General features: G+C 31.0%; 1 protein-coding gene across 1 annotated transcript; it reads left to right on the top strand.

Moving 5' to 3' along the window:
* Positions 1–1,675: 1,675 nt before the first annotated feature.
* On the top strand, positions 1,676–25,603 carry LOC143079692 (DENN domain-containing protein 11-like). The gene is made up of 9 exons (XM_076255184.1): positions 1,676–1,954; positions 8,201–8,300; positions 8,753–8,911; positions 14,630–14,783; positions 15,193–15,331; positions 15,647–15,769; positions 16,551–16,701; positions 17,199–17,258; positions 19,194–25,603. The coding sequence occupies exons 1-9, from the start codon at positions 1,738–1,740 to the stop codon at positions 19,390–19,392; spliced, it is 1,302 nt and encodes a 433-aa protein (XP_076111299.1). The 5' UTR covers positions 1,676–1,737; the 3' UTR covers positions 19,393–25,603.
* The last annotated feature ends 264 nt before the right edge of the window (positions 25,604–25,867 follow it).

Below are 25,867 nucleotides of genomic sequence, written 5' to 3'. Positions count from 1 at the left end.
ATTAAAAATGGAATCAAAGAAATCGTATAACTGTATTTCAAATATATTTTCGTAAAATTTTGAAAAAATAGGTAACACACTGACTGGTCTGTAATTTGATTTCAGTAGTGGGTCGCTCTTTTTATGTAAGGGTGTAACTTGGGCTTCTTTAAGTTTGTCTGGAAATATGCCCGTGTCCACAGTCAAATTTATAAGACTGGTCAGCTGAGGTGCAACGACAGATTTACTTGCTTTAACTATTTTTGCTGGTATCCCATCTGCTCCAGTTGCTTTTTTGACATTAACTTTATTGATGATTTTTTCCACTTTTACTGATGTCACCTTTTGAAATTTAAAATTTGAATCTGTTCAAGTGATTTTGTTCATGTATGGCATTTATGCTATGATTGTTTAATGGATCATATATAACATCATTTCCTATCTTCTCAGCAACAGTAGCAAACAAAATTATTAAAAATATCTGATACATCTTTTGAATTATTTATAATTTTGTTTTCTTCAAATAAAATAGTTTTTGTATGGTGGCCGGATGCGGCCATTTCGCGTTTTCTCCTTTCACTTTGCAAATCGGGAAATCGGGAAATCGAGAAAGCGAAATCGAAAAATTGAGAAATCAGGAAATCGGGAAATCGGGAAATCGGGAAGCGAGAAAGCGAAAACGCGAAATTGAGAAATCAAGAAAGCAAAAATGCGAAAACGCGAAAGCGAAAACGGGAAATGAAATAGATTTCTCGATTTCGTGTTTTCGCTTTCCCGATTTCTCGATTTCGCGTTTTTGCTTTCTTGCTTTCTCGATCCGCATCCGGCCACCACACTTTTGCCCTTGGAATTTGCATTTTTTTGAAAAGAAAGGTTTGACAGTATTCCAAAAATCAGCACTTTTTGATCCTCCAGAACAGCGTTCTAAAAAATATATTTTCATGATTTCTTTTTTAACTTATTTACCAAATTTCTTTGCTGTCTGAATTTTTCCCAAGTGTGATTATTTCTTTTTTTGGTGTACTGAGATGTGTTTTCGGTATATGGCTTTTCTTAATTCTCCATTCATATATGGAAGAGGACTTTTTCTGGGATACCTTGATTTCAAAGGTGCATGTTTGTCTAGTGTGTTAATAAAGTTATTTTCATATGTCTGGTAGATCTCATTTACCTGTTCTGCAGTTGTTATTCCATCTACAATTTCAAATTTAATTTTAGTAATATAATTATTAAATTTATCAATATCAAAATTTGTATAGCTCCTGTATACAATTTTTCAGTTCATTTCTTCAAATATGAATGTTTGTACTGTGGTTTGTTGCTATTTGGTACTTTAAGTCCTCTGATGTTATTGATTACTTGACGTTCAATAATATTGTCAGTTCCACAGTTTGAATATGCTTTGGCTTTGATAGTTCGTTTATCTGATCAGTTTATGTCGTGCTGGTATGACAAAATCGCAACGGTTGGCTCGGGTAGAGCCCGGCTGCACCAGACCCTCAATCATCTTGTAAATCAGGATTAAGACGGAGGCTGTGTCTTATTTCCTCTTGTATGCCAAAGCATGAACAGAAAAAAAACTCAACTTTAATTGCATATAGGATCAGTTAAAGTCGAAATACTACTTTTTTTTCTTTTTTAGTGAAGTGTCCGGAATTGACAGACGATTCCGAATTTGATAATTTATTACACACTAACCGGAAGTGGTCGTATTATTTATGAAAATGTCAAAAGTAAAATGTAAATATTTGTGATAAAATGGCACAAGAAGAAAAATCACCGCTTTTAGCGGACACAGATGGAGATGATTATAATTACCCTAATCCAAGAAAAAGAGTTTGGCATGTGCCACCTGAGCTGAAAGGTGTTGTGACTGGGAATGGCACAATCAACACCAGTTCATCATCGTCTTCCTTGGCCTGCGATTTCGATTTTGTTGTCTGTGTCTTTGTTGTAACATTTGATACAAGATCAGGTAAAAATTTGAGGATATTAAGCTCATAATCAATCCCACCAAATCTCTTTATTTTTGTAGACATACAAGTTTCGGAAAATAAACGTTATCTTTTGATATACAAAAAAAAAAATGTAATTGTCCTTGTCAAATGGGTTTTTCATACAATTGAGAAAATTATACATTATGAGATTGACGTAACAATACTATCTGGATGATATCGGATATGTTTCTTATGTCGTAACTGCAATCACGGTCCCTTTCCCGAATGTGACCTACCGAATTAGATTTTTTACCATTATTTTTGACATTTTTACCTATTGTGTCTTTTTGTTTTGTTCACGCATCATTGTTAATATTATAAAATTTGATGCAACTGTCGTACAAGTGAGAGGTAAAACCAGGTTCAATCCAACATTTTCTACATTTGAAAATGCCTGTACCAAGTCAGGAATATGACAGTTCTTGTCCATTCGTTTTTGATGTGTTTTGTAATTTGATTTTACCATGTGATCATGTGATTGTGGACTTTCCGATTGGATTTTCCTTTGGGTTCAGTATTTTTGTGATTTTACTTTTTTTCATTGAAAAAGCATGCATAGTAAGAATTCATATGACGTAAGAATACATATGATCTGACCAGAATGACTACCAACACTGTCAATTTGAGTTGGTGGTCTAGTGGTTAAGACCAATGGCTGTTGATGTATTTTATTGAAAGTCCTTGGTCAATCCTGACTCAGGGTGCTGGAAATTTCAGTACATTAGTGATTAGTCGGTTGATTTTCATCCTTACACACAAATCTATGGTACCTGTACCAGAGTTCAATAAACTAAAAAGTGGTACGTTTGTGCTCTGTTTTTCAAAGTAGATCATAACATTGAACAAGAGATCAAACTTCAGATATCTCTTTGGTTTGTCTGTTTTACGCCAAGTTGCCATATGCTTCTCTCTGTGTACTGCAGCTTCCTCCACCATAATCATAATATGTAATAACACAGACTACACGAAATACGTCGGACCGTCGGACAAATCCGGTGAATAATAGATCAGTCTGGTAAAATTTTGTTGAATTCCCGTCCGAATGTCCGGTGTTTTTTTTTCATGGATTTTTCTAACGTTCTAGCAAAATTGCCAAACGATCTCAAATTCATTTTCACCTTTATTATTCATCACAGCGATGTTTATTTTGTTCAACCGCTAGCTTTATGCCGAACATCGCCAACCAGTACCGTGTAAATCCAGGTAAAAACATATCTGACTGTCAAAAACAACAATGGATGCCATCATTGGCACAACCGGAAATGTAAATAAAACCGGATCAGATTCTGGGAACTGATAAGGATAATTCCGGGTTTGCCGATTAAATACAATAAATGAATAAAAATCCAAGCAGATCACAAAATTTTGCTATGAAATATAAACACTAGAATTGAAAACCAAAAGATATATGAAAAAGAAAGAAGAAACAGGAAATAATATTTTATACAGAACCTCTAGATTATGTTTAGTTCACAAACATTGTCAAAATCCAATAAAATGGGACATTAATTTACTCTTCACTGAAATGCATTCAAGCAATTGTGCACAACTTTCATAACAATTTACCCTCTTGTTACATCATTTTGTTTTAATTTGCAGGGGTTCAAATTAGCGGTGGTCCGAGGTCCGTGACCTTCCACTATTGCAATCGGACTTTCGTTTTTGTTACTAGCTACGCCCGACGGACCTTCGATTTGAAAGAAAATAAAAATTAACTTTGCCAACCTTTTTAAACCAAAATTTCCAAACGATCTCAAAATTAATTTTTATCTTTATAACTTATGACAGCGATGATTATTTTGTTCAACCGCTAGTTTATACCGAAAATCGCCAACAAGTAATGTGTAAATCCGAGTAAAATCGTATTTGACTGACATAAACAACATTGAAAATCAATGCATGCCATAAACCGGAAGTAAAGACAATTACAATACCGGATAAGATTCCAGTGGCGGATAAGTGTAATTCCGGATTTGCCGATCAAATACATTAAAAAAAATAATTCCAGGCAGGTGACAAAATACATCTTTGATGATGAAATATAAAGACTAGAATTGAAAACCAAAAGATATATTGAAAAGAAAGTGAAAGAAGGAAAATATTTTTATACAGAAACTCAAAATTACTTTTAGTTCACAAATTTTGTGTCAAAATCCAATAAAATGTGACAGTAATTTTCTTCATCATTAATAAATGTTGATATTACATGTAGATGTTTTTATAGTGTGAACATATTACTACAATTCCAAGAGGTAATTTCTTCTCAATTTTGAAGGCCAGTAAAATCTGGAAGTTTTTTACTTTATTTTCACAGATGAACTAATATAATAGTGCAACTAGATGTGACACACTTAAACAGCTTTGAATTTGAACTTTAATTGTATTCTCGGGTATGAATTGAACAATATAAAAAAAAGAGATACATATTGCCCTTTATATTATATAGTAAAAACTACAAGACAACACACCCACCCACAGTGACACCCTCCCAAATACAAAACAAAAAAAAGATTATGTGAATTCATATAGTACAAGACAATAACATTTATTATTAAACATGTTATACAACAGTGACACTGACAATTAAACAAGCTAACCTAACATCAAAAGCACAGTAATTTTGTATCTTTTTGAGTAATGAAATATTTCAAGTAAAAGTAGGACCTGTAATTTAGGCTGTGGACCTTTCAGTCGGGAGTGTCAAAGGTCCTGGACCTTCCAGAACCAATTGTTAATTTGAACCCCTGAATTTGTGCATTTTGGGGAGGAGTAGGGCACAACAAAGTCATATGTTTGTTGTTTTTTGTCGGATAATATACAATTAGATGTAAAAAAAATTGGTCTGGTAAAATTTCATTCGGTCTGGTAAAGCTAGGATGCTTACCAGACCGAATGTCCTGTAAAAATAAAATTCATTTTTAAAAATAAAATTCATTCGTGTAGTCTGAATAACAGACTTCCTAGTGTCTATAATGGTGTTGGGATTTTGTCCTTGGTGGTGGGTTGTACATTTGTTAGTGACTCATCCTGCTGTTGAGTGTTCACATAAAAGTAACAATATATGTCATCATACATAGGAATTCAGATCTTTTTTATTTCAGTCCTTTGAAAACATTATGCAGTAAGGGGCAACAAACAGTTCTTATCAATCCAACCCTGGCGGGAGCCTCCTAATGATCTTAAGTACTGAAATAGTTAATTTGCTGTAATACATGTACTACATTTGTAGCTTGTTAACACTGAAGCTGCAAGTTGGAACCCTGCACAGAAAAGGTGTTTTCGATTACAATCTTCTAGGATGGTTGGTTTTCCTGAAAAAAGTCAGTGGCTTTATGGTCTGCCACTAATAAAAACTTACCATTGTGATATTGCCAACCATGCTGAAAGTGGCTTTAAAAAAACAACTTATTTTGTCCATTTCATCTTTCTTGTCTATATATATATTTTTAACCGGATTTTTGTGTCAAAAATGTCGGTTATTGATTTGTGGATGTACGGCGGGCTGGCGGGCGGCAACCAAATGTTGTCTGTGCATTTACTCATGAAGCGTTCAACCAAACCTTTTAAAATTTTAATATGTTGTTACTGACAACAAAATGGAGGTCAAGTTCAATAATGACGATTTTGACTTTTACCGTTCAGGAGTTACGGTTCTTGAAAGTTTAAAAAATGTTGTGTCCGTGCATTTACTCATGAACCAGTCAACCAAACCTTTTTAAAATTTTAATATGTTGTTACTGACAACATAACGGAGGTCAAGTTAAAAAATGACGATTTTTACTTTTACCGTTCAGGAGTTACGGTTCTTGAAAGTTGAAAAAATGTCGTGTCCGTGCATTTACTCATGAACCAGTCAACCAAACCTTTTAAAATTTTAATTTGTTGTTACTGACAACAAAATGGAGGTCAAGTTCACTAATGACGATTTTGACTTTTACCGTTCAGGAGTTACGGTTGTTTGTCCTGCTAGAGGGTCATTTTCTATCTAGTTTATATGTTGTTATTGTTGACAACATGGAAGTCAAGTTTGATATTAATAATCATAAATTTTACCTATTAGGAGTTTTGGTCCTTGTAATATTGATAAATGCCAGAACACAAATAAATGTTAAAGAATCCGGTTTACTGTCATTTTGACAGCTCTTGTTGTTGAATCAAAATAGGAATTTGTCAGCATGCTATATATATACCCTGACCTGTGACACTGACACAATATTATTTTGATAGCTCATCAACTTCCCAATTACCTTATGTACATGTAAGTAGATTGTTCTACATGTATCACATAGGCAGTGTTCTCCCCAGGATTTTGGGATAGCACCAGGGTAACGCGTATCGAAATGATTTGTACAATATGTCGTGTCGCGTTGCATCGCTTATTTTTTCTTCTTGTTAGTTTTTGTGCCATTACCTTTTTGTCTTTTGTTTTGTTTACTGTGTTATGTAGACTTTGGGTAAAAAAAAAATACTGGTAAAAAAAAGTAAATCAAACAGTTTGTATACTTTAATATCTTTTAAGAATAAATAACAGAAAGCACTTTAAGTCTTTAAACTAGTCACTTTTTATACTTTGATCAAGCCAATTTTGTCCTGATACTTGTACAGTTACACTACACATTCCCCATGTTGTTAGATTACACCATAGAAATTAACTTTAAACAAGATAAGATTTTAATGTAGAACCTTTAGTAAATTAGATACTATTTTCCAGAGCTTTAGACATAATTCTTTTAGACATCAATAAAATTATTATTAAAATCATTATTGTGTTACTTCATGATTGACATGAAAAGTATACTTATATTATCTATGTGGACATTGTGAAAGGTTGTCATGTCTAGCTGAGTTCCAATCAGTGTAAATTTATTTTGTAAAAGTTAATTGTTAACCTTCTTTAATGCTATTCAGCTACATATAAAATGGATGTTTCCAACAACCCTGTTTACATATGCAGCCATAGCTTAGTCTTATGTATATATGGAAGTGTTTAACGACCTTGACTGGCTATACAGCTTTCGCACGGTCGGTAATTGGATGAATACAACAAATGGAAGTTTTTAACGACCTTGACTGGCTATACAGCCCTTGCACAGTCGGTATTGGATGAATGATTGGATATACACCCTATTTAATATTATATGTCTGTGCTTTAATAAAAGTATGATTGTCAAAAATAATTTGCAATATATTTTTGTTGGTATATTCAAAGAAAGTTTTTATCCTTGAGGTAACATCCTTATATAATTTTGCATTCAATTTGTACTTTATTTCTTTTTTAAATGATGGATAATATTTTAGGAGCACATTTTTGTAATAAGCTAAATCAGGGGAAGTAACTCATGTTTTAAAAATACGCAAATCATTTATGCCAAAGGCGGGAGTAATAGAGTTTATTAACAAATGTCTGCGTGTCCCTCAAAAGTCTGATAAGTCTGTGATCATTAAGTTATGATCTCTTAATTAATTAAAACACAAGAATCATGTACATCGATTAAATCCAATCATCAAGGTTAACCTCAAAAGGTAAATCGATCACGTGGTGTAAACAATCTTCGTTGTCAGATCTGGATTGAACTGGTTTGAACTGGTCAATTTTCAACTGAAATTTTATACCCCACAGAAAGGTTTACCGTTATATGTTTTTTTTTTTCAAAAATTTTAGCACCACGGTGAAAAATTATACATCGCGGCAAGAACGATACCACCACGGTAGAAAATTATACATCGCGGGCCCGTGGTCCTTTAAGGGCCTGGGGAGAACACTGATAGGCTATGTATGAAAATGAAATCTTATTTTCTATGGAACAACAAAAAAACAGATTGCTGAAATTTGCTCTCAGGCTTCATATGAACATGATTAACAGCATGTACTGTGTAATGTGTTTTCAGTTTCATTTTACTTCAACATCCTGTTTACTGAATACTTACAGCAGATATAATTAGTGAGCAATACATGTTGCTCACAGTTCTATTTACGGTATAAATAGATTACACAACCAATTAAAATTATGATATATATATATATATATATGGAAAGGATTATCAAGTTATTTTCAGAGTAAGACAAATGTTGTATTCACGCTTTAGATTACAAGAACCTATAACCATGATAACTATGTCTTAAAGTTATTAAAAATGGGTATTGCCCTGGACGCCTGTAAATAAAAACATTGAAGTAAATGTTTAGGCATCTTTAAACTATATAACATCTTGTTTATTTTAAGGGAATATGGTTGAATGGTGTCAGCCTGAGGAGTTTGAACTGGATGGTGTTGAGTTTAAAGCAATGGTCAGTGGGTCACATACTTTGCTGAAAGATTTTGTGTAAGTTAAAAAATGACACCAATGTAAAATTCACCATATTCTTTTGATACATGTATATGTATCTTACCCTTTGCATTAAATCAAGTTTTCGCACACATTTGCAAAAATTGTTCTTTTAAAAAACTTTTCAAGTCGAAAGTTGTAAAATTATATATTTTCTTGCGTGTTAGTTTTCATTACCTTACTCTGAAGTATGAGGAATACAGGTTTAGCTCTTTCTGTCTTTTTGGTTATCCATTTCTTCCACATTTTATTCAGTAACTACAATCATGGCAGTAGCTCTTGATAGATTTAAAACAGTTTAAAAACTTTAATTTGGTTTTGAAAATTTTGCAATACCACATGACAAGTTTTCATTTCCTTTGATGTTTTACTTCCTGTTTATGTATTCAGAGCCTAGACCATGTTACTGTATGCATAGAAAAAATAATGAATAACATTGAATATTGCAGATACTTCCGCAAAGATAATTTGTACGGGTTAGCATGCTTTGAAAACATGCATGTAGAGAGTGAGATTGAAAGAGGGGCAAGGATGAAATCAGTTGGGATACTATCAACGTCTTACACAAATTTATATAGGCATATGCAGTTTTTAGAAACACAAGTTCGGTAAGATAGAATAAGCAATGGATTATTACCAATGTTATTTCAACTGATCGGGCAGAGATTATGTTTTAATTTGCATAAGAACAGTCTATGTGAAGATGTTTGTGTTAAGGATGATTGCCGTTATAATTATTATTGAATTCTAATCACCTATCAGTGTCACCAAATGCATATACAAAATAACTGGGTGTATGATATGAGATGAATAACTGGACACTTTGTTCATTCAGGGGTACTACTTGTGCAAGTTATTTTTATACGACTGCAAAATTTCAACCGCAAAAAAATTTTGCCGTCGTATATTGGTATGGCTTCGTCGCCGTCCGAAGACACATTTGTTTTCGCACTATAACTTTAGTTTAAGTAAATAGAAATCTATGAAATTTAAACACAAGGTTTATGACCACAAAAGGAAGGTTGGGATTGATTTTGGGAGTTTTGGTCCCTACAGTTAAGGAATTAGAGGCCATAAAAGGGCCCAAATAAGCATTTTTCTTAGTTTTCGCACAATAACTTTAGTATAAGTAAATAGAAATTTATGAAATTTAAACACAAGGTTTATGAACACAAAAGGAAGGTTCAGATTGATTTTGGGAGTTTTGGTCCCAACAGTTTAGGAATTAGGGGCCAAAAAGGGGCCCAAATAAGCATTTTTCTTTATTTTTCGCACTATAACTTTAGTATAAGTAAATAGAAATCTATGAAATTTAACACAAGGTTTATGACCATAAAAGGAAGGTTGGGATTGATTTTGGGAGTTTTGGTCCCTACAGTTTAGGAATTAGGGGCCCAAAGTGTCCAAAATTAAACTTTTGTTTGATTTCATCAAAAATTGAATAATTGGGGTTCTTTGATATACCGAATCTAACTGTGTATGTAGATTCTTAATTTTTGGTCCCGTTTTCAAATTGGTCCACATTAAGGTCCAAAGGGTCCAAAATTAAACTTTTTTTTTAGTTTGATTTTAATAAAAATTGAATGTTTGGGGTTCTTTGAGATGCTGATTCTAAACATGTACTTAGATTTTTGTCGAGCCTTCGACTTTAGTCGAAAAAGCGAGACTAAGCGATCCTACATTCCGTCGTCGTCGTCGGCGGCGTCCACAAATATTCACTCTGTGGTTAAAGTTTTTGAAATTTTAATAACTTTCTTAAACTATACTGAATTTCTACCAAACTTGGACAGAAGCTTGTTTATGATCATAAGAAAGTATCCAGAAGTAAATTTTGTAAAAATAAAATTCCGTTTTTTCCGTATTTTACTTATAAATGGACTTAGTTTTTCTGCGAGGAAACATTACATTCACTCTGTGGTTAAAGTTTGTAAAATTTTAATAACTTTCATAAACTATCCTTGATTTGTACCAAACTTGGACAGAAGCTTGTTTATGATCATAAGATAGTATCAAGAAGAAAATTTTGTAAAAATAAATTTCCTCTTTTCCGTATTTTACTTATAAATGGACTTAGTTTTTTTGCCAGAAACAAAACATTCACTCTGTGGTTTAAGTTTTTAAAATTTTTATAATGTTCTTAAACTATCCTGGATTTCTACCAAACTTAGACAAAAGCTTGTTTCTGATCATAAGATATTATTCAGAAGTAAATTTTGTAAAAAAAAAATTGACTTTTTCCGTATTTTACTTATAAATGGACTTAGTTTTTTTTCCAGTTAACATTACATACAGTCTGCAGTTAAAGTTTATAAAACATTTATTAGATTCATAAACTATCCTGGATTTTTTACCAAACTTGGAAGCTTCTTTCAATCAAAAGACAGTATCGAGAGGGAAATTTTTATTGATGTTTTTCCTCATTTTTGTTGAGTCTGCGATTAACAGCAAAAGTAGGCAAGACACTGGGTTCCGTGGAACCCTTACAAATTTTTGATTATGGGCCCAGTTTTCAAATTGGTCTAAATCGGGTCCCAAATTAAACTTTGTTTGATAACAACAAAAATTGAATCCTTGGGGTTCTTTTTGATATGCTGAATCTAAACATATATTGAGATTTTTGATTATTGGCCCAGTTTTCAAGTTGATCCAAATCGGGGTCCAAAATTAAACTTTGTTTGATTTCAACAAAAAATTGAATATATGGGGTTCTTTGATATATGCTGTATCTAACCATGTATTTAGATTTTTGATATTTTGGCCCGGTTATCAAATTGGTCCACATTGAGGTCTAAAGGGTCCAAAATTGAACTTTATTTGATTTCATCAAAAATTTAATTCTTGGAGTTCTTTGATATGGCATAATGCTGAATCTAACCATGTATTTAGATTATAGATATTGGACCATAATAAGTAAATGTCCAATTTTAAAAATTTTAAGTTTTTAAGTTTAAGTTCTTAGACCACATTCATTCTGTGTCAGAAACCTATGTTGTGTCAACTATTTAATCACAATCTAAATTCAGAGCTGTATCAAGCTTGAATGTTGTGTCCATACTTGCCCCAACTGTTCAGGGTTTCGAACTCTGCAGTTGTATAAAGCCACGCCCTGCGGAGCATCTGGTTATTTACTTAAAGAAGTAAAAAAAAAAATATACATATAAGTTAATTAATATGAGGCAGGCATTACCTGTAAATGGGGACGAAGTCTGTATGAATTATTTTTTGTAACTTACATATATTTGTATACAAAAAGAAACAGAAATACCGTAATGTTTCCGCTTTTGGTTCTGTTGTTAGAGATTTTAGTTGTGACGTTATTTAAGTTATGACGTCATATGCAATGTAAACAAAGAAATGCTATCATCAGGTAACATTTTTATACGACCGCAAAAATTTTAATTTTTCGTCGTATATTGCTATCACGTTGGCTGCGTCGTCGTCGTTGTCGTCTTGCATCGTCGTCTTGCGTCGTCGTCGTCCGAATACTTTTAGTTTTCGCACTCTAACTTTAGTAAAAGTGAATAGAAATCTATGAAATTTAAACACAAGGTTTATGACCACAAAAGGAAGGTTGGGATTGATTTTGGGAGTTTTGGTCCCAACATTTTAGGAATTAGGGGCCAAAAAGGGCCCAAATAAGCATTTTCTTGGTTTTCGCACTATAACTTTAGTATAAGTAAATAGAAATCAATGAAATTTAAACACAAGTTTTATGACCACAAAAGGAAGGTTGGGATTGATTTTGGGAGTTTTGGTCCCAACAGTTTAGGAATTAGGGGCCAAAAAGGGGCCCAAATAAGCATTATTCTTGGTTTTGGCACCATAACTTTAGTATTAGAAAATAGAAATCTATGAAATTTAAACACAAGGTTTATGACCATAAAAGGAAGGTTGGGTTTGATTTTGGGAGGTTTGGTCCCAACAGTTTAGGAATAAGGGGCCCAAAGGGTCCAAATTTGAACTTTGTTTGATTTCATCAAAAATTGAATAATTGGGGTTCTTTGATATGCCAAATCTAACTGTGTATGTAGGTTCTTAATTTTTGGTCCCGTTTTCAAATTGGTCTACATTAAGGTCCAAAGGGTCCAAAATTAAACTTAGTTTGATTTTAACAAAAATTGAATCCTTGGGGTTCTTTGATTTGCTGAATCTAAAAATGTACTTAGATTTTTTATTATTGGCTCAGTTTTCAAGTTGGTCCAAATCAGGGTCCAAAATTAAACTTTGTTTGATTTCATCAAAAATTGAATAATTGGGGTTCTTTGATATGCCAAATCTAACTGTGTATGTAGATTCTTAATTTTTGGTCCCGTTTTCAAATTGGTCTACATTAAAGTCCAAAGGGTCCAAAATTAAACTAAGTTTGATTTTAACAAAATTGAATTCTTGGGCTTTTTTGATATGCTGAATCTTAACATATACTTAGATTTTTGATTATGGGCCCAGTTTTCAAGTTGGTTCAAATCAGGATCCAAAATTATTATATTAAGTATTGTGCAATAGCAAGAAATTTTCAATTGCACAGTATTCAGCAATAGCAAGAAATCTTCAATTGTACAGTATTGTGCAATAGCAAGCAATTTTCAATTGCACAGTATTGCACAATAGCAAGAAATCTTCAATTGCACAGTATTGTGCAATAGCAAATATTTTCAATTGCACAGTATTGCGCAATAGCAAGAAATATCTAATTGCACAATATTGTGCAATAGCATGAAATTTTCAATTGGAGTTATCTTTCTTTGTCCAGAATAGTAGTTGAATCAACTTAAATCATTGTTTTATACAATATACAATGTATATTCACTTTTGCTACCAACTGATAAATTAAAACAATCTTTACCATTCAGTGATAACAAGCACTTTATTTAACATTTTAATATTTTATGATGTATTTAAATGAGTAGTTATTGTTGCAAACTCCATTGGGAATTTGAATTGAGATCAGTTTTGGAAAAAGGGAAAGGGGGATGTGAAAAAAAAGGGGGGGGGGGGTTAAATTTTTCTCATTTCAGATTTCATAAATAAAAAGAAAATTTCTTCAAACATTTTTTTGAGAGGATTAATATTCAACAGCATAGTGAATTGCTCAAAGGCAAAAAAAATATTTTAAGTTCATTAGACCACATTCATTCTATGTCAGAAACCTATGCTGTGTCAACTATTTAATCACAATCCAAATTTAGAGCTGAATCCAGCTTAAATGTTGTGTCCATACTTGCCCCAACTGTTCAGGGTTCAACCTCTGCGGTCGTATATAGCTGCGCCCTGCGGAGCATCTGGTTTCATATCAAGGAATTATTAAAAAATGAAATTGGTATTGCGTTCCTTCCTATGTTATACTAGACTGATAAATATATATTTTACTCAAAGTTTCATACAAACGAGACCGGAAAAAGGAAGTACATTGTAGATTTCTGCGTAAATGCAGGAATTCAAAACATGACATCCAAAAATGTATGTTTAAATAATCTCCCTTTAATTTTCTCAAAAAATTACTTGTATCAGTAAATTTTTCTTACAATCCAACAAAACTTCTCAAGTTTTGAGATGTAAAATCACGGCTTTAATGATTTTTCCCAGGTTAGCTCATATTTTTTATTAGAGTTCAATGTTTCATCTCAGAATATTATGATATAGAAATTTAATATAGCAAACACTAATCTTATATGATTTTTATATGATATACTAAAAAGACTGTAATGTACAAGTATGTTACTTACATTCTGAGATTTTACTGCATTGAGACTGAATAGCTTAAAATTCATCAGACACTGAAATCAATTTTGTAGAAGGATAGTATTTTAGCAAAAAAATGGAAGATAACTTTATTTATATCTTTCAACTGTAAAGAACTTGCAATTGAGAATTTTACATCTACATCTTCCTACAAAGAAATTAATTGATACATGCTTCATAAAGATTGTCATGATTGTTGTCCAGTAAAATGAGCGTTAACATTTTTTTTCAAAGAGTAACACTTGTCTTCATAAAAATAAGAAGATGTGGCATGATTGCTAATGATACAACTATCCATCAAAGTTTAAATGAAGAATATGTAAGCAGTTATAGGCAACCATCTGGCCTATAACAGTTAGAAAAATTTTATATGGTATAGTCAGATAGAAAACTGATGACGTAATTTATAACAAAACAATTTACCATCAAAAAATTTGACAGATATACCTGCAGGAATCACTAATTTTTGCTTGATATGATTATGAAAATTTTCTTTGTTTGAATTTAGAACTATTATCAATAGACTTATTGTCATGCTGCATTTTATATTTTGTATATAAATACATGTAGTGTACTTCTATAAATAGGCACCAGCTGGAAACTCCTGGGAAATATTCAAATCTTGAAGTATTTTACCAAGATAAGAAAGGAACATTGAGCAGTACTACATCAATCCCACAGCAAATAACACCGAACTCTTCCTCGTCAACGCCTAGTCAAGAAATATTACCAGAGATGAAGGTCAGTGCTTTTGTTTTATGCTTATGCTCATTAAATTTGTTAAATTTGAAAATAAATGGTCTAGACCATGCAAACTTCTATGGCTTGCATGAATCATTTTTCATATACAGCAGGCTGTGCATGTAATAGTTTATAGTTAAAGTTTAAATGATTTCAGCAGAAATGGATAAATAAAATATATATAAAACAAATAGAATATTATATAAAAAGATATTGAATAAACAAAGTATTAAATACTAGAGCCCAGTTGCCCACATTTTTATTGTTTTCAGGTTTTACTTTTAATGAATTGACTTTATATTATTGAATGCTGTTGAGTTGTACACCCATTTATTTCATAGTTTTTTGTGTTTTATACCAATACCAAGAAACTAGTACAATAATGAAAAAGCCTCTTGTATCATTCTAGATAACCCACCCAGCTGGATGTTTTTCTCAATTCATGAAGTTTTTTGGAGAGAAAGTATTTATATTATGGAAATTTGCACTGTTACAGCAAAGAATATTATTTTTCTCGCCACCACCAATAGGTGTTGTTTGTTATAGAGGTAAGATATATCTGTATAATATTTACATATTGGTTCAGTTGCACATTGGATTATACACAAATAGAAAATAGTAGAAATGAGAATATTATTTTTTTATAAAGATCTAACAAGTTCAAAATGTAGCCAATGATTGTATCCTTCAAGTTTTTTGATTTTTGATCTCATAACACTCAAAATGTTCCTTCTTTGTTTATAATTTATCGTTAAAAATTTGGTTCTCAAAAATTATAAGTCTTGATTATGTATTTTTCACAATAGATTTCAGCTAAAAAAAGTATCAAGTAAGAGCCAATAAAACTTATTTTAATATTTCAGTTTACTGTGCATGTTGCCTTGGAAACCATGATATTGGAGGACTTGGTCATGAAATGAAACCCCACTTTTATGTCAATGTGGCTGATATAGAAACATTAGAATCAGAAGTCTCATATATTGCATGTAATGTATTAGTTAAATATTTGCCTATACATGTACTCTTTTTCTTATGTATGATGTACAATAACATATTCACAAGAAACAACAAATATACAAAATTGAAATATGATTGAACCAAAAACTAACCAAGAACTTAAAAAACAACCCGTTACAATGTACTTTGTGAGATAAAGTTTGCCTGAAAACCAATTATCAAGGAAAAAAGGCACCACAATGAACATTAATAAAGATTGCATTACAAAAACCAACAAAAAATGATTTTTCCGAAAACAAAGTACTGTAAATTCAGAAATTATTGTGATGTTTATACTTTTGCGAAAATTGCAACAATTACATGATAAATGTTTGGATTTGTTTTATTTGACAGTACATCTGGATTAGATCAGAATCAATTAAACCATTACTGTTCTGTATTTAGTAAAGGCATATTAGTTTAGGTTTTATCTATAAAGCATGAACAACATCTACTTTTTCTTTTGCAACTGCTTTCAAATTCAGACTACAGAATTGAGGACGTCAAATTGGTTTCCAGAAATTTATAATGCACAGTATAATTAGCAACCTCATCAAAACAATGCCTTAAATGTGAATGCTTTTATATTATCATCAACTCCTGGTTTTGTATCATATATTTTACATTGTGTAAAAAAAATTTATGCAAGATGATGTTTAATTTTAACAAGCGTATTCTTATTTATAGTTGGGAATATATTTAATCATGTTTTCTTAGAATTCTAAAAAAAGCTTTAAAACCTCATGTATCAAACAATTTTTCCTTTTGCAGGTACAACAGAGAAGATATTTGAAGTTAAAACAAGCCTTTATGATATATATGTTGATAATCAGATGATCAGACCATGTTCCCCAATGTTAAGAGACCTAATGAAAGTCAGTGTAGCAGACAAAGACAAATTTGCTAAACTAAACAACCAAAGGTATGTTTAAACGTTTTTTATGTGGCAACACTTTACTGTCATTGGCAAGAAACCTATTTTTGAGAGGTCTTTCAAGATAAGTTGTGATTCTGTTACAATCTCATAATGATAAATGTCACAATAACCAACAGATGTGTATTTAGTTATCTTGTATTGTTGGGTTGATGACCCATGACACAAAAAGGTAATTGAAAATTTGATATCTATGAATATACTTGAAACTTTTGAAGTATATTAAATCAGCATGAGCATATGATATTAACTGAGAAAGAATATTGTTTCAAAAATTTCAAATGAACTTGCTTAAATGAAAAAGTAACTTGTCATTTTAGTTTTAAAAACCCCAAAGTTTTTGACAGATTTGGCTGGCCCTTAATTGAAGCTGCTTGTCATAGATCATAATATATATTCCAGACATAGTCTATTTACAAATCTTTTACTCAGATTCAAGTAGCATGGTTGCACTTCTATAAAATATCAATTAACATGTTTTGTAGGTCAGCATTACAGTATAACTATGAAGACCAAGGGATTGATGAGGAAGAGCTATTTACAACGTAGGTTCTTTAAATCTAAGGGAGATAACTTCTTGTTTAGAACATAAGGTCTCTTATTTTATCTGAAAAGTGTTAATTTTTGCAATATGAGATATTTTTTTTATATAGTTTTCTAACTTAGAAAATTTACTAATTGAATTATTTCCAGTTAAGTTTTACCCTTGTCCGTCTACGTACATCCGTACATCCAAAATTTGGTTTCCGTTCTCCAACTTGAGTTTACCGCAACCAAATGTTATGAAACTTATACACAATGCTTATTACTGCAAAACACAGATCAATTTTGAATTTTGGTGATGTCACTTCAACTGTTATCGGGTTATGCCTCTTTATAAATGGAAAAATTGCAAGATTTTTAGTTTCTGTATCTCTGGTGGGACTTGTTTCTAGCAAACGGCTTACGCCGTTAGCCGTCGGGAAACCGGCATGACACTTGTTTGTAAAAATATTCAGCACTGCGCATGCCCGGCTTACGCAGCTCGAGCCGGTTTGATTTGACCGGCTAAACGGCGAAAAACATGGCTGACTGTTGTAAGAACCGAATTTGTGCATTTAAAACTGTATTGTTAATCATCGCGAAATAGCCAAAACGCGCTAAAAACGGCATAAAAGATCATAAAACCTAACTAAACAAACTAACATTTGTATTTATATACTGTACTAGAATTGCCGAGGTCTCAGGGAATATAAGTATTTGTAACTAATTATAGTCACCCTTTATAAATAAATTATTTATTGTTATTATTATTATCATATTTATCCTGTTGTTAATTGTTAATTGTAAATAATTGGGCAACGTATAAATGCTTTGTCGCTCTTGAGTACGTTTTTGTTACAGTTGTGAACGTTTATTAAATATCACAATTCAGTCTGTAAAAGATATAGTTGCAATTTTCCTTCTTCATCTATCTCAAACAGCTGGAATAGGCCATAACCTATTATAGCTAGTAGTAATGGTCCTTGGGCAGCCATGTTAGATTTGCCGGTATATAAGCCGTTCCACTTGTTTCTCGCACGAATAGGCGTACGCCGGTCACATGACCGGCGCATGACCGGCTTACTAGAAACAAGTGCGCCCTCTAACTTAAGTTTGCCTCAACCAAATGTTATGAAACTTATACACAATTCTTATTATCACAAAATACAGATCTAGTCATTTTGGTAGCGTCACTAGAACCGTTTTTAGAGTTTATCACCTTTATAAATGGAAAAATTATAAAATGTTTAGTTTCTGTTCTCTAACTAAAGTTTTCCTCAACCAAATATTATGAAACTTATAAAAAATGCTTATTACCATAAATCAAAATCAAGTTTGAATTTTGGTGGTGTCATATCAAATGTTGTTGAGTGATGCCCCTTTACAAATAAAAAAAAATGCTGAATTTTTTGTTTCGGTTCTTTAACTTTAGTTTTCCTCAACCAAATGTTATTAAACTTATACACAATGCTTATTACCTCAAAATACAGATCAAGTTTGAATTTTGGTGGTGTTTCTCCAACCGTTTTAGAGATATGCTCCTTTACAAATGGAAAAAAAGTAATCTAATATCTGTTCAAAAATATCAATTGTAAAATTGTTTAAAATTATTATTTTTAAATTGGAGTTATCTTCCTTTGTCCATAATAATAGTTGAATTTATTTTAAAATTTAATTTTAACCAACTACAATTATTAATAAAAGAAGATAACTCTTAATCTTAAGTTCAAATTTTGGAAGTGTCATTTTTACAGTTCTTGAGTTATGTCCCTTTATTATGTTATATGCTAGCGGGGGCATCATCTGTGTCCCTATGGATACATTCCACATTTATTTTAGTAATGTGTGCAACTGATTAAAATTGTTAATGTTTTAAACATGACAATATACTGCAATATATGATTGTGTACTCTATTTTAAGATTAAAAAAGTACAGGCATATTTTTTTTTAATTTTAGATTTTTTACTGAACAAAACAACAGAATTTTCCAAACTTTATTGGAAGCATCATGTTCACAGGACAGACAGTTAACATCAGAACACATGAAAAACATGGGACTAGATCCGTATGGAGATAGAACATTCCTGATGGAATTGGTAGAGCATTATGGGATTGATGTTATGTTGATGGTGGATAATCCATGTTGTCCCAAGTAGCAGCAGGAATGATCAAAATGTGGAAAAATGAATTGTTAATTCTTTATAAAAATATGATTTTTTAATTTTCTTCCAAGAGGCATTAACATTTTGATTCAGTCTTTTTTACTTTAACTTTATTTTTAATATAGATATCTAAATTATGGTACCAGGAATGGTAACATGGACAGTTAACCTGTCTTATACTCCCTTGAGACCATTAGGACCTTTCTTGATCAATTAGATTTAAACTTGCGATTTGAACTAAAAAAACGATTAATTTTTATGTCATATAAATGATTCAGCACTTCATCATTTTATATGATTTTGTAATTTGATTGAAATGTAGGAATATGGTTTATCAATTCATGATAATAAAAAGAGACAACAACCTGACCAAAGAGAAGAAAATAGCCGAAGACTACCAATGGGTCTTTAACACAGTGAGAAAATTTAACACCTTGAGGCTGGCTTCAGCTGGCCCCTTAACAAAAATTTGTACTACTTCAGTGAAAATGGACGTCTTACTAAATCCAAACCTTTAAGTATATATTCCCCAAAATGAAAAAAGATGAGAAGTACTTCAGATAGTAAACAAACACACTTTTAGGAGTAGAGAATGTCAATTGTTTAGATATATGACATCAGCATCATTTTTGTTATAAACTATATTTAGATTAACTTTTTGTTCATATTTTGAGCATGTTAAAGCTGTTTTATTCAGCTGAAGCAAAAGGTATTTTGAATTTACATTTTCCTTTAAAATATAACAAGATGTGGGTTTACTACAATTTGGTCCATATGTCCTTCATTTCAAGGTTAAGTTATTTTTTAAATTTATTTCTGTAATCTATGATGATACATGTATGACATGGCATAGTTATCAGAATGTGACTTACTAGAATTAACCAACAGTGTACAATATACTTATTACATTATTATTAGTAAATTTTTCATCTATGACTTCAAATATTTTGCTCAAGTTTGCAAAAATTAGATTTTAAAAAACTAATAATGATATATCAGTGATATTTTGTCACCTCAGTCCAATTTCAATACCATTGTGTAACATTAAGGTTAATATTAGTTGAGTTGATATTGAAGACATACTGTGGATTGCTTCTTATTAATGGGGTACCAATTTTCATAGATTTAATGGATAAATGAGAACCACAAATAGTAGTGTACAACAAAGTACACATTTGTTATTGACTTGTTTGTAGACACTGGCAAAACCATCAAATCAAGTATCCATGAAAAAAATGTTTTTTCTGCAATCCTTGAAAATTGATGCACACGGAAATTAATGAATCCATGACTTATTATATCTATGATATAATTCCACAACTTTTTTTATCATATTGATAAATACCATGTTTCAATGTTTGTATACCTACATTTTATGCCATTTTCAGATCTTGAATTTTAGTTGTAACTTCTTTGCAAAGTTCTTTTAAAGTCAAGTCATCTTTGATGGACAGGCAAAACCAATTTGATTTGTATAATATATGTGTGTTAGATATCTTGAACTATCACTCCTTGATTATTTGACATATGAAAGTTTTTCAATATTTAGTTTATTTGCATGCTATTTAGAGCTTTATAATGTTCATAACAAGGGAAAATTAAACAATTGCTGGTATTTAATATTAGAAGCAGACTTTTTTCCATCGAAGGAAATATCAATTTACGTACGATTTTACTTGACATATATAAAAATGTATACATGTATGAGATATAATACTTTTGATTAGTAATTAAATCACTTGTTCATTTTTTTTGAAAATAACATAATACACAAATTTCAAATTGGTATTATTACTACTGTGTTAAATACACTCCAGAAATGATCAAACTGGTGGTACAGTGTTTTGTATTATATTATTTCATTATACAAGTAAGTATATTTTTCATTCTTTTTATCAGTCATTAGGATTTTGTGATAAATGTAGAATAAACTTTTCCTTGTTACAATAATACCTCACACAAAATATACCAAAACATTAACTGTGGAGTAAATGTCTTGTAGAGTAAATTGATGTCATACATGTTTTCTTTTTATGCCCCCACCGTAGCGGAGGGGGCATTGAGTTTTACCCTTGTCCATCTGTATGTCCCAAAGTTGGTTTCCATTCCTTTATTTAAATTAAAAGCTTCATTTGAAATGAAGCTGAAATTTCATATTTATTTTTTTTTTAACTTTTTTGCTTTATTTGTTTTTCTGTTCTAGATAGTTAGATTAAACGGACAGTGAACTGCTACAGGAGTAGATTGTAAAAAATACTTGAATTATGTGAACTGTGAAGATCTGTGTATTTCTTTAATGTTTCTTTCACTGATAATTGTGAATAGCTAGAACTGAAACAAATACCAATATCAAGTAGGTTACATTTGTGGAATGAGTAAATGGAGATAAATATTCATGAACTTTTCTTATTTTGCATGTTAAAATTTGTGTATAGGATAATTTATAGTGAAATCACTTAAGATAAGTCAAAAGTATTTGATTTGCATTTGTATTGGTATTGGCATATCTTAATTCCACAGAAATCAATTTGGTCTAGAACCTGTAGTCAGGGTTCACTGACTTCGAATATTTTCCTTATTTTACATTTCAAAGTATTGATATTTGAATTTCAACATTTGAATTTGACTATCAAAATTAAATATGGGCAAGACATATATCTGTGTCAACAGTTTATTTAAAATAATTTTAGTGATATTGTATAAATGAGTAAAACGTTTTTATGCCCCATTTGTGGGCATTATGTTTTCTGGTCTGTGCGTCCATTCCTTCGTCCGTTTGTCTGTTCGTCCCGCTTCAGGTTAAAGTTTTTAGTCAAGGTAGTTTTTGATGTAGTTAAAGTCCAATCAACTTGAAACTTAGTAAACATGTTCCCTATGATATAATTTTTCTAATTTTAATGCCAAATTAGAAATTATTTTATCCCATTTTCATGGTCCACTGAACATAGAAAATGATAGTGCGGATCCGTGTACTTGGGACACATTCTTGTTTATTATATTGCATTATCAACCACACAAGACATAACTGCAAATGTCATATCATGCATCTAATACCAATTTGTATATTATATATTGTTGAACCATCTTTTTTGTATAGTTTGAAGTATAGAAATATAATTGTTATTTAATGATCAGAATGTATTTGTGCCAAATTAGAACTGAAATGAGAAAAGTAGAACTAATGGGTAATGTTTAGGTCATATGAAAGTGATTTTATTTATTAGTTTTAAAATTATTTATACATGTATGCCATGTACAATAAATAGTCCTTTTACCAGTTCACATAATTGACCCTGTAATAAGAGATCCATTTTCAGTTGTCTCCCTTAGGAGAAACATAAATTTCTATTGACAAAAAGAGCAAATGCATCTGTGCATAATGTATATAACTTTTAAAGTTTTTTTCAAATCTTTTAATTATATTGAATTTGTTGTTAAGTTAAATACTTTTGATACCAGAAGTTATTTTCACTAAAAGTTGGATAAAACACAGCGATATTACTTTCATCTTATCATGCTTTGTTTGCATGGACAGAAACCAAGCCTACAATTGACAATGAGAAGCAACTAATTAAAGGATGTAAAAAAGTATTGGAATTTAATAACAGTATCAAATTAGTACATGGCAAATGGATTAATTAAGCTTCTTTTTACCACTAAAAACCAATGAATTGATTTCCAATATTTGCATCACACACCAAACACTTTATATGTTTCGATAGGAATAGGAATAAAATATAAGATAAAGGGTAAATGATGATGCAGCACTAATGTTAGCAACACAGTACAAACAAGAAGACATTTTAATGTCTCTAATAACATTTACCATGTGTTTTACCATATGTCAATCAAAAGTCTCTACACAAGAAGTGAAGTAAGCCAATATAAATGACCAATGATCTACTATTAGCAGTTTTATTTAGCACCAAAGTTTATAAAAGGCCAAGAAACAATGTCAGCCTTTGATGGGGATTGTGATTGGAAATTATCTTTTATATTGTTGGTAAGTTCTAATGAAAATACATTAAAAATACTCTTTTTAAAACTATTACCTCAACATCATGCCCCAAAAACCGACCACAGAACACATGTAAATAGGTTAATGTATTTTATTCAGATTTAATTCCTAATGTCAAAGCTTGATTTTTGTGAATAAGTGGTGAAATAAAATTGAGAATGGCAATGGGGAACGTGTCAAAGAGACAATTACCCGACCATAGAACAGACAACAGCAGAAGGTCACCAATATAAGGTCTTCAAACTTAATTTAAAACTTTATTTAAAGTTTATAAAGTGTAAGGAACACCCCTTTTTGTGTCTGTCAAATTCTCACACAAAAAAGTACAAGCTGACTTCATTTTCTGGTCAGTATTTAAAAATAATGATTTTAATCTGGGAGAACATGATATATTATTTGTACCTTACAGAAAGAAGTCCAAGTAGGGCCCTTGGTGATATTTCACCTTCTAATTTATTTTTAAGTATAGTGGTTTTAATTTTGGATAACACAATTTATTTAATTAATAATTGATATTGGATTTAAACTGCATGAAGTTGTACTCTCAGGTTGGTACTTTTTGTGTTTAGTGTTTGAGCCATTGGGATGTTTCAAGCAATTTTCAATTGTCAGATTTGATGTTAATGTATAGAAGTTTTAATTAGTACAAATGTATATAATTGTGCACATAAAACTTTTTTATTTGGTGGCAAATTTTTTGACAGATTGATCATCATGTTATCATAGGCAGAAAATTATATTGGAAGTTTTTAAGTGTTAAATGACATATGACCCAAGAACCCAGTTATTTCCTAGTGCATTTCTTTAAGACAAAAACCCAATTTAAAAAAATCACACTTGCTCTATCCAAAAAAAGATTTTTACAGTATAGGCCTAGTGTACAACTTTTGGGACAAATTATGTCAAAACTTTAGAAAATTAAAAATATTGACAATTTTAAAGTAAAGGGGTCTGTAATTCAGTTTGATAGCTTCAGACAACTTATTTATGACCTTTTCAAACTGGACATCAACTTGACTCTAAAATACTTGCCCCAAATTTTGTTTACATGTAATTTCATCCCCCTTCTTATTATATTATACATGTACATAGAAAATAGTAAATAAATTTGGAAGGTGCATGAAAAAATTTCTGCAAGTTCACTGTCCACAGACTCCACATTAGGGACTCTATTTGTATACAATGACGATCAAAGGACAATAACTGTGTTCCTGGACCATATGAAGTGGTAGAAGGATATTGATTTAGATGTAGAAAAGAGGAAACGTTGATGATTGATTTTTCTTTATTAATTAATTTTGTTTAAGATGATTATTCACTTTTATCCATGGCAGATGTAAAATTTAAGTGTCTTGTCAAAACATGGTGGTTTTATGTTTATTTAACTCTCTCTATTTTGTATGTTAATTCTTATACATAAAATTGGTATCTGAAAGCATGTGCAATACTTCAACTAAAGTTTTGTTAATATTTCATGTGTGATGAAAAATTTACTGTCATACAAATGTAATTGTTTTGGGGTAAAATTTGCACTTTTGTGCAATCAACTCCTTTAGCAAATAGCTAGATGCCTTTTCTCTGGTGTATATTTGTACACACAGCATTGTAATACATTTGTGCTAACATAATAAGTTTATGTTTTGAGAATGAAAGAAAAAGTTAGAAAGTTATTAAAATTTTTGTAAAAAACACTTTATACGGATCATTAGATAAAATGTTGCCATGCTTGTACGCATATTTAATCATGTGCTAAACTTGTGAGACCTTATATTCAAAGTGACTCGAATGCATTCGAGATGTTTCTAAAAATGTATTTTTGCATTCTTTTTAACTCTTTTTGCTTGGGCTTTTTAGGTGCTGTTAGATTTTTTTCTGAGATTTAACCTAATATAAGGCATAATCTTTAACAAATATGATAATAACTTATGTACATGTACTCATTATTTAGATGATTTTTTTACATTCCATGTTCTTGTATTGATGTATTTTGTCTTGTTAATAATTATAGCTAATAGATTGTTTATTTCTTGTTTTCTATACATTTTAAAATTTTTGTGTACATTCCATGTTCTCATGTATCTTGTTATTGATAGAGCAAATAGCTTGTTCATATCTTGTTTTCTATCATGCTATATCATCAGGTTGTTAATAACATTTCATTGTTATGTGCAATAAATAAATCTCTTATCATGTTCTTATTCATTCCCATATTATATATATAGTTCAAGTGTAATATTGATTTTCCCCTATTTGTCTTTGAAAAATTGCACTTTTCAAAAAAATGTGCAGAATTTATCTTTGTTTCAAATAAAGAAATACTTGGCATGAGTAAAGTTTTATTCTGTCCAGAACTATAGACACAATTTCACATGTTTCATTGCATATAAGAAAATCGCCATCACTGGAAGTTAACAAATCAAATTTTCACCCTTTTTTTTCCTGTGTATAAGG

The sequence above is a fragment of the Mytilus galloprovincialis genome, chromosome 6 (genome assembly GCF_965363235.1).
Source record: "Mytilus galloprovincialis chromosome 6, xbMytGall1.hap1.1, whole genome shotgun sequence".
Classification (NCBI taxonomy): domain Eukaryota; kingdom Metazoa; phylum Mollusca; class Bivalvia; order Mytilida; family Mytilidae; genus Mytilus; species Mytilus galloprovincialis.
Note: the sequence above shows the minus strand (reverse complement) of the source record. Positions and strands in the feature narration are given on the sequence as shown.

Bases quoted from the DNA above. Each gene is read 5' to 3' on its own strand.
- LOC143079692 (XM_076255184.1), top strand. From the start codon at position 1,738: ATGGCACAAGAAGAAAAATCACCGCTTTTAGCGGACACAGATGGAGAT. The intron at 15,332-15,646 runs GTAAGATATATC...TTAATATTTCAG, and splicing joins AGGTGTTGTTTGTTATAGAG to TTTACTGTGCATGTTGCCTT. The intron at 15,770-16,550 runs GTAATGTATTAG...TTCCTTTTGCAG, and splicing joins AGAAGTCTCATATATTGCAT to GTACAACAGAGAAGATATTT.